The sequence below is a fragment of the Oreochromis aureus genome, linkage group 9 (genome assembly GCF_013358895.1).
Source record: "Oreochromis aureus strain Israel breed Guangdong linkage group 9, ZZ_aureus, whole genome shotgun sequence".
Classification (NCBI taxonomy): domain Eukaryota; kingdom Metazoa; phylum Chordata; class Actinopteri; order Cichliformes; family Cichlidae; genus Oreochromis; species Oreochromis aureus.
The window spans coordinates 19,383,521-19,393,761 of NC_052950.1; the positions used below are offsets into that span (position 1 = coordinate 19,383,521).

The following is a 10,241-nucleotide window of genomic DNA, read 5'->3' on the forward strand; positions in this document are numbered from 1 at the left end:
CCTTGAATATATAGGCCAGTATTTAACTTGGATCTACAACTATGCCTAATGTATCCATCACGGTTTGGCTGAGCTTGTGCGACTCACTCTTTTTTTTTTTTTTTTTTTTTTTTTTAGCAGACCAGAAATGCATAACCTGTGTGTAAAACGTTGTGGGTTGTCGAAGTTATCAAGTGGGATTTGCGGCGCTCTCTGCAGGAACCTCCGGCTGCTAGAGTTCAAAGCCACACGCACAGACGTGCCATACAAACCATTAAAATATCTTCTTGGCTACTAGATTGGCTTCTACAAGCCATTCTCCTAGTCAGCCTTAGGAGACCAAGGAAAGAGAGGAAGTTTTGTTGTTCTCAACTTAACAAGTAGAACTACGACTTGATCCGACCTTTTTTTTTCCTTTTAGGTGTCCCCATATTCTGCTATACAAAATTTTGGAGGGATATTTCAACAGGTGGGAAACGGTAAGAATGACCTATCACTGATAAGCTGAGAGCATTGTATACAAACTTGAAACATGCAAAGATAAATTAGAGTTGTTGTAGTAATACATGACACTGCAACGCACGCAAAGTTCCCCGTGTGCCTCAAAATGAATTGAACATATTTAGTTTTAATGCGCAAAAGCTATATGCTATCCTAATGAAACGGCCAATAATCGGCTATGATACTACATGTGCAGAACTGAAATTGTTAGCAGAAACTATTTGGGGGTTTAAAGTGAAAGCCAAAGGAGCAAATGCGACGTTTTATGAGACCTCGCTGCATTATTCAGCTTTTTGGTTTGGGATCTCGTACAGCTCCCCAGCTTACTTGTCTCCAAGAGTGAGTGAGTGCATGCAGAACTTGGACCAGAAATAGCACTTCAAAGTTTTGCATTACGCTGGTGCTGTGATGCCTCTGAAGGCTGCAGCTGTGAGCCTCATGAGCCACATGCGTAAAGGCCATTTAATAAACATCTTTTGGATCCGTCACGTCTCAAAATATTGACTCAGTTTCTAATGTGCTGGATATGACGCTGTCAGCAAAGGTTTTGACAAGTCAATCCATAGAAATAACCTAGAGTAATACAGGTTTGCAGCTGATTTTCTCTTATCAAAAAATGCTAACTGATTAAAAGTCATTTAATATTCGGTTAATTGCTTTATTTTAATTACTACATCTAAGAATGATGAATTCAGTCACCCCTAAACACAAGTTCAGATTGTGTGCACTTGTTTTTCTCATTAACGGAAATGCTGACGAGCTACTGTGAAAATAATTTGGGGTTTTAGACTTGACTCTACAAATTACGAACCACGTAGAAGACAAACAGCACCCATTAAAACACCTCGTATTTGACATCAGATTGACCAGTACTTTGTGGATTTCACAAAGTCACACTCATCATTTTTTTCCGCAAACAGAGATGATAAAAGTTCAGTCAAAAATGAGCCGCACATGTCGAATTGGTGTATATAACGCATACTCCCAAAATGTAAAAACAAATAAGGAAAAGTCAAAGTAATGGCAGCGTCACAAGACAAAAAAAATCTAATACAACTTCCACAGTTATGATATTGCAAGACAATTATTGCAGTGTCGGCACGCAAGATTGTTTCACCGAAAGAGTCAACCATGCTGAAAATTATAGTCCGTGTGCAGCTATATAAACAAATTAATCAGCATTGTAATAACTAACCATTTGATTTCTTTTAGTCCGCTGACGGTTTAAAAAAAAAGACAAAGTCCGTGTAGAAAAAAAATACTCATCTTAGTGGAGGACAATCTATACAACGGCACGGAGTTTTGCTACGGTTTGAAGCTATTACTGTCTTTCTGTTAAGCATTCAAACAAAGATAGAAAAATAATCATGGTTAGTTTTATCCTTTGCAGGATAAGCTTGTATCGGTACTTACAGTGGGCTAAAGAAACGATTTATTTTGAACTTAAGTCTGCGACGGCACCACCTTCTGTGACCCTCATCTGCTGCCGTCCTGGGTCTAAAGCAAAATTACCCCGGATCATAACAACAGGTCCCGTCCATTACATTTTTTTTCCTCGGGACAATGGCCGCAGCTCGCCCTATTCACACATCCTACTCACACGGATCCCACCAGGCAGAGCACGGAGTCAGCTCTGTAGTATGCGCTGAAGGGCAAACGGCTGGATATGTAAATATGTGCATTTATCAAAGCGCATATTAATGGTATGTGCTCCGGACTATTTTAAACTACCACGTGGAGTTATCCTTTGCACAAGTTTTTCTCCGCTGACATCGATCTTTTACGTGCGTAAAGTTATGCGTAATCTGTGCGTAAAGTTGCCCTTGATACGCTGCAGTGCAAAATAAAGATATCACTGCATTATTTATGATCCTTACAACTTTTACAGCGACAATGTGTACACTCTTCGCGGAGCAGTCTGTTTTGTAAGGACATAATCAAAGTGGGGAAATTGCTATTTCATAGCCTCGCAGCCTTTGTGAGCCGCAACAAAAGAGAGGCGACTGTATATCGGGATCAACTTTTTAGGACTTTTATTGTACAATAACCTTTGCATAACAACTATTCCTTTTTTCCCGAGCGTTGCCCGAGGCACCGCGCATGCGCGGTAGCTGCTCGCTGTCACTAAGACATTTTTCTTCACGTTGGAAACTGTCACTGGTGACGTCAATCACAGAGCTCTGACCAATTAGAGCGCAGGGTGATTGTTTAGCTCCACGGGCTGCAGCGCCTACCATGAATCTCTATTCAGTATCAAAGCGTCCTGCTGCTGCCTCTCAACCGAATGGGATTCCATGTAGTCTGCAGATAGACTTAACTTTATAAAGTTTTTTTTCTTTATTTTTTCATTGCGATTAAAATATATTTGTCATCATCATTATTATTTTGCCTGCTGTCAAGTTATTCTAAAATTAGGAAGTAATGAGCGTGGATGCATTGGGAAGCCCCGTGATGGACCCTACGTTTTCCAAACGGAACACGGCGCTGAGATTAGTTGACTTGGCAGGGGCTCACCACCATCACCATCATCACCACCATACCCCTCAGAGCGTGACAGGCTTCCCGGGGTTCAGCAGCCATCCACACTCAATGGCTCACTCGCACCCTGGGGAGATTACTGCGGAACCCCGCCTGGGGCCGAGTCCATTCGGGCCAGAACACATGGGGCACTCCGCGGCCCTCAAAATCAGCCCAGCCCATCATTATCCCCACCACCATCACCACCACCACAATCATCATATGGCAGGCCACAGTGAAGTGGTCTCCAGTCAAACGGGAGCTTTTGGCCCGGTTCAGGCGACATCGGTCCCCTATTCTATGTCTCACACGGCCCAGGCTTTATCTGCAGGTAGGGATTTCCTCATCCGGAGAGATCTGACAGCTCAAGCCATGCCAGTACTGACTGACCAGACTGCTGGTTCAGCCTCTCACCACGGAATGTTTGTCTCAACAACAGGTAGCTATCCCGGACACTATGGTCATCACCCTGACGCTGGGAACCATACCCTCTTCTCCGGACTCCACCACGAGCAGCCTTCTAGCGGATCACCGGGTGGCCAAACACTGAATGGACAAATAAGGTTAGGACTACCTGGAGAAATGTATGTTAGGTCTGATCACTTGAGTCAAGTGGCAAGCTCCAGGGCTGATCCGTTCTCTGCCTCGCCTTTGCATGGCTACGGTGGTCTGAATCTGAACATGAATCTTAGCGCTCACCACCACCACGGAGCCGGTGCCTTTTTCCGCTACATGAGGCAGCCGATAAAGCAAGAGCTGATTTGCAAGTGGCTGGAGCCGGAGCACTCGCCGAAGAAACTTTGCTCCAAAACTTACAGCACCATGCACGAACTCGTAACGCATGTGACTGTAGAGCACGTTGGAGGACCAGAGCAAGCGAACCATATATGTTTTTGGGAAGAGTGTCCCAGGGAAGGCAAACCGTTTAAAGCAAAATACAAACTTGTAAATCACATTCGAGTGCACACCGGGGAGAAACCGTTTCCGTGCCCGTTCCCTGGTTGTGGGAAAGTGTTTGCAAGATCCGAAAATCTAAAGATTCACAAAAGGACGCACACAGGTCAGTGGCTTAATATTCATAGAAGGAAATGCTGTGATTGTTGGAAATGCACTGTAAATGGTAAAATAGAGCTATCGAGTCGCATTTTGAAATTCAGCTGTGGGGTTTGCACGCTTTGTATTTGCAAGTGAAGTGATTTTTTGTGGATAATTTTCAATTATTTATTTATTTATTTATTGTAATTTTATTTTACGCATTCGAATGCACTTTTATGACCTGTGGCAATTAATCAGTCCGCGCTGCTGCACGATAGCCTATACAGCAGGACGCAACAGCTACTGGCCACCTGTTTGTTATGAGTTGCATCAGTGCTCGCAAGTTTCACAAAGGTTGCGTTTGGGGATTATGGTACAGCTCACTCAGGCGTTTGACGGTTCAACCTCTTGTTTACACCACAGCACAAAGACTGAGGCCCACGTCAGGTCCTGTCCAAATAGTTCAGTGCATGCCCTGCCAGACATGACTGGCAGCAAAGCTGGAAAGGTGCATCTTCACTTTTAGCAACTGATATAATGGTTATGATGATGATGAGGTGGAGATGATGTTTTTATTTTCGCCTTGGCCACCCACTTCCTCTATTATTAGTATTATTATTATTAATAGTAGTATTAGTAATAATATTATTATTATGTTTTATTTTCTGTGGCTGTTATTTCAAAATCATGTAAGCTACGTGTAGCTGTGTTTTTCATCAAACTAATCTGAAAGTAACCGGTTCATACAGAAAAAGTGCTTTTTGGACGATTAAGCCTTTGTAGCCTTTAGCTCAAGCAACAAGTTGACAAGTGGAGACGGCTGAAACAGTTTACTAACAGGCAGGTTTGCACAGCTGACTGACTACCTGCATAATGATGGGTGTGCATGCAATGCAGTTTAAAGCATTTCTGATTTAACTGCAAAAACAAATACTGGTGCAACATGGCTGCTTGCCACCCAGTGACGTGCTGTGGAACTAGGAGGGAAAAGAGGCCTGACAATGTCGAGTCAGACTTGTAAATTAATACACTGACTTTTTTCCCTTCTTTTTTTATCGGTGGCTACATGGCAATATCCCTCTGTTTCATTTCTGCACCCTATGTATTATTCATATAATTTGCTCACATTACCTAAGTACAAATCTGTTAAATTATTTCTGTGTGTTGACTCCCAAGGGGCCTGGTCCTTGGTATCATGTTTAAAACCTATCCGAAAGTGTAGTTATGACTGGGGCTGCCCCTGGGGTCTGCTCCTCGACGGTTTCTTGTACTACACTAATATCCTTGATTGGCTCTCTCAACCCAACAGCTGAAGGTCAAATTGATATTCAGCCCGCAAGTGTAATTAGACAGAGGCAATTACATATTCTCAAAAGCTTTAATCGGGGGAGAAAAATCAGCAGTGGATGATTTCCGTGTAATTTATTCAGATTGTCTTTTTTTTTTTTTTTTTTTTTTTTTTTTTTTTGTCATAATCAGGTAGAAATACTTGTTATTAAAACGCAAAATTAGAGCCAGTCCACAACCGTTTGCAGGATTCAAATTACACACAGTCTGCGTTATCGCACAGTAGGTGAAGCCTGGCGGTGGCAGTGCTTTGATTCATCATTATTTTGAACCGGTATTACAGGCCTGCTACGTCTGTGCTCGTAGCTTGTCTGTTTTGACTGATGCCTTGATGGATGCATACACCAGGTATAGACCCAGGACAGTAGGGGTTCAGCCCTCATGTTTACACCAGACTGGGAGCTGTCCAGGCGGGCAAACTTTTGTTTTCATAGTGCAAGTGGGAGGAGGGGGGTGTAAATGCACAAAATAAAATCAAATGGCATTATAAAGATAAACATGAAATAATAAAAGCTGGCACACTTTTACATCTTTTTGGCTCTATTCGTACAGTTCATAGTTCATTTTCAGCTCGTGCTCTCATATGTTACACTTAACCAGGTTGTTTGTGCATTTTATATAAAAGTGAAGACATGTAGGGAAAAATGTATGTTAATGAAAAGGCAGCTTAGAGCCTCAGGGTGGGTGTCACGTGTTCACATTTGAACTCTTTCATTCGCTTATTTGTGTTTTATCTTGTCTCACAATAACAGGTGAGAAACCCTTCAAATGTGAATTTGACGGCTGCGACAGACGCTTCGCCAACAGCAGTGACCGGAAAAAGCACTCGCACGTCCACACCAGCGATAAGCCCTACAACTGCAAAGTGAGAGGCTGCGATAAGTCCTACACACACCCCAGCTCCCTGAGGAAACACATGAAGGTGCACTGCAAGTCCCCTCCGCCTAGTTCGGGATATGAGTCGTCCACCCCCTCCCTGGTCTCCCCTTCCTCAGACTTGGGCCGGGAACCAGGCGGCTCCTCGGTGTTGTCAGAGCCGGTGGGAGCCTCCCAGCCCGCGAATTTAAGCGAGTGGTACGTCTGCCACAGCTCGGGTGCCAGCGGCGCCCAAACACCACCCAGCGGGCACTCTACACCCGACCCCGCAGACGAACCACCTTACAGAAACCCAGAACCGAGGGACGCTTTTTAACCCGGCTCAAGCTCACACACACACACACACACACACACACACACACACACACACACACACACACACACACACACACACACACACACCAGCAGAGACAGAAACACATTTCCACAAGCTTAACAATTAAAAAGGCGGTTTGGCTTTGGTGCCCATGTGCCTGATTAGGACCACTGGTACCCTTTTTTTTTGGAGGGGGAGGGAAGGGAAGGGGATGAGCCACCAAACAGACATCCAGAACCAAGAGATGCATTTTAACCACATCGGAAGGAAAATGTGCTAACCTTGAAGACGTGCTAATTTCCAGGCATATAAAAAGAATATATTTTCAAACCTCACTTGTTCAGAGCGGTTGGCTCGGTGCCTACACGCCCTCACGGCCCACAGGTCCACTTACGGAGAGAGTCTTGTAAATCTGTTAGACAATGTGGTACATTATTGTAGGCTTAGGCATGTTGGTGTAAAATTATTATTATTATTATATTTTTTTTTTGTAAATGAGTTTGGACTTCGATATGTTTTTATTTATTTTTCAATCTGACATGGAAGGATTTTGTATTACCGAACCAAAGTGCATGTTTGAATTAGAACAACAACAGCAACAGAGACAAAAAGGAAAAAAATGTACATTTGTAAATTTTTGTAAGTTTCGATGTGTTGATGTTGATAGTTTTGTAAGGATCTGTCTTCGGAGCAGTTTCTTACCGAAAACTGCGGCTATTTGTACAAAAACATTTTATGTTTACATCTTACGTCCCCTCCCAAACATTTGTGCAGAGGGTCAGTAATTAAGCTGTTTCATATGCCTGCAGTATTTGATATACGACCGTGAAATTATAAATGTTTTTATCAAAGTGGGCATTTTGTGATTTTTTTTTTTTTTTGTATCATTGTTGTCTTTTTTTTTTTTTTTGAATATCTGAAATCCAGCGGCACTCAAAATGCGTACCGAATTGCCTTGTAATTTGTGAGTATTTTGAATAAATCTTGTATGACAAAAGTTAAATCCCTGAGCTATTCGGGTTCATAGAATTTATCAGGTGTCTTGATAAAGATCACTTTTGTTTTGTTTGTTTTTTGGGGGGGGGTTTGGTCACTTAACACGCCTTTATAATATAAAAGAGATTATATATTATTAATATATTTTCTTAAACAATCTGTTGCTGCATAGCTTGAAGGTCAGCTCCACTAACATATCCCACGTTCATGCCTGCTGTTAGGATTCAAAATGTCTTTTAAATTCCGAAGTAATAATCAAACGAAAGATCATCTCGGAAAAAAAATGCAGTTATAATTTCTTTTAATTTTAAAGTTTTTTCCCTCGGTGAAAGGGGCGGTCTAAAATGTGCTACACTTGTGTTAAATCTCACTTACTCCGCTGAGCTGTGGTTTGATGCAGACGTGGGGCAGAGTTTGATGAAAGGCTACAATATTCGGATCCAGACTTCAAAGAGCATTTCGCACAAAGAGCCATTTTTTCACGACGGTGAATCCTCATGGTGAATTAAGATTTCTATAGCAATAGCCAAGTCAAACTCAAATGATATGGGGCCAAGTCCGTGGACTCAAAAGCCTGCTCTAAATAATGTAATATTTGCTTCCCATGGGGTAGGAAACGGTAATCTATGTCCTTTATACTGCAGACTGGGGCAGTATAAAGAAGAGAAATATATTCTTTTGCTCCGGGCCTACTTTACGACAATCAAAGGAGAAGCCGCTAAAAAACAGTTGTCCCACACCATAATAGACTTGCACTTTAGGGCCTAACTGCTCAATGGATAAAATGTAACCATAATCATATTTTAGACTCTACACACGAAATACATAAAACTATAGGAGAGAGTCTGTCTTTTAATGATAACCGTTTCAATAGTAGACAAGTAAATTAATTATTTCAGACTTTGCAGAAAGCCCCATTTTTCCCAGGCAGAAATCTTTTCCAATGTTATAATTAAAAAGTGAAAATTTGCAGTTAACTAAAAGCTTGAAGACCTTTGCTGTAGTGGGAAAACTTCAGGCTGAGGAGTAAATTTTTTACTCTGGCCCTCACTGAGGCAGAAGTGGGTGGAAAGCGCACACAGCTACAACTCTCTCTCTCTCCCTCAGCGTTTCCAGGGTCTGGTTAAGTTCATGACAGTTTGCTCTGTGATAGAGGCTCAAATGAAAGCAAAGAAAACTAACACTAATAGAATAAGATGATGGTGATGCCTCTTTTTTTTTTAGCACCAGGTCTAATAAGTGCAGAGAGTGAAAGGAAGGAAGAAAAAAAACAAGATAGTTGGATCTCAATTGAAAAAGAGAGTCTTTGAAGTGGAAGTTAATATCAGAGGGATTCTTTTTAGGTCGTCTGAACGACGTTGATGACACGGAAAGCCTTTTGTCACCGATTTGTTGGGCTCCTCTCTATTGGGCCTTCTAAAGCTTTTTAGTTCCAGCCGTCAAAATGGACAAGAAACTAACTGAGTCGCGTAAAAAAAAAAAAAAACGTGCTCCATTTAAGGCAGAAAGCAAATGACGAGCAACATTTTAAAAAGTTGTTTGATTAGAAAATAAGCAAGGAGAGGGCGGGTTATAAACACGAGGTCCGTGTCTCGGTTACATGTGGCCAGTTTTGCATTTTTAAGCCATTTTCTCCTTTCTGAATTCGATCTTCACTGCGGACACAGATGAAAGTGGGGAAAAAAAATCTACGTGGATTAATTTCGAAGTGGCATTTAAAAATAAGACCGTGGCCAAATGTTGAGGGAGCGTGCACGTCTGCAGCACCGCAGTTTTGGTAACCTTTACGCGGACTAATTTATGACGTTGACCAAATAGAAACATCCTGTGCTTTGTCGGAAACTGAGCAGGCATGTGCGGGGTTTGGTTGCAAAGCAGCTTGGATCCAAAGAGTGTTAACCGGCGTGCATGTAGCTACCATAGTAGAGATAAAATGTGAAGACTGTTTGCTTTTACTATATATATTAAAAAAAAAAAAAAGTTACATTCCCGGCGTGCAGATACTTGATACCACAGGCAGTCATTACTGTAAGAGCTCTTTAACAACCGATCACGTTGGACTCAGTCATCCAGCCTTCAGCTGAGTGACAACCTCTGATCTGACACCATCTCTAGGGTCAAGAATCGAGAACAGGTGTGTGTGTGCGTGCGTGGATGGGGTGGGGTAGGTTGGGGGAGGAGGGGGGATGTAAAGGGGACAGAGAGAGAGAGAGAGAAGGAGGGAGAAGCAACACTACACGACTGCTGAAGAAGCAAAACAGGAAACTGTTGGCGACGCTGGAGTTCAACAGGAAATACATATTCGCGTTAATTGCAGAAGGGACGTTTAAAAAGAAAAGAAGGGGGGAAGTGGGGGTCGAGCTTCCAATTCGCTACAAAAAAACAGAGAAAATGAATCTATTTCATTTCTTCCAAGTCCCTCTCACTATCACGGCTGCATCCTAAGGCTCATTTGAGTGTGAAATATTATTTCTTTGTAAAATAATGGAGGCGGTAATCCTACTTCCGGAAACTGTCCGGCATTATTGAACAAAGCCCCTTTAATAGGGGGATTAGCAGTCTTGGAGTAAAAGGCTCACTAACCCCCTCCTCTCCTCCTCATCCACACCACCCTCATCACTCCCCCTTTCCTCCACGCCCACCTCACGCTTCAGCTCCACCATCAGCACCTCCA

The 10,241-nt window shown here is 42.5% G+C and overlaps 1 protein-coding gene across 3 annotated transcripts in view; it reads left to right on the forward strand.

Moving 5' to 3' along the window:
- zic4 (zic family member 4) overlaps positions 1 to 7,478 on the forward strand; it is a 110,762-nt gene extending 103,284 nt beyond the window's left edge. The window contains exons 1-3 of one of the 3 annotated variants that reach the window (XM_031732500.2): positions 2,902 to 3,328; positions 3,437 to 4,057; positions 6,132 to 7,476. In XM_031732500.2, coding sequence (XP_031588360.1) covers positions 2,902 to 3,328; positions 3,437 to 4,057; positions 6,132 to 6,571 — 1,488 coding nt within the window. In that variant the 3' untranslated portion in view covers positions 6,572 to 7,476. Of the gene's footprint in view, positions 1 to 2,901; positions 4,058 to 6,131 lie in introns of those variants that run through there. The other 2 variants (XM_031732499.2, XR_005614374.1) reach the window with 2 other exon arrangements.
- Positions 7,479 to 10,241: the final 2,763 nt, after the last annotated feature.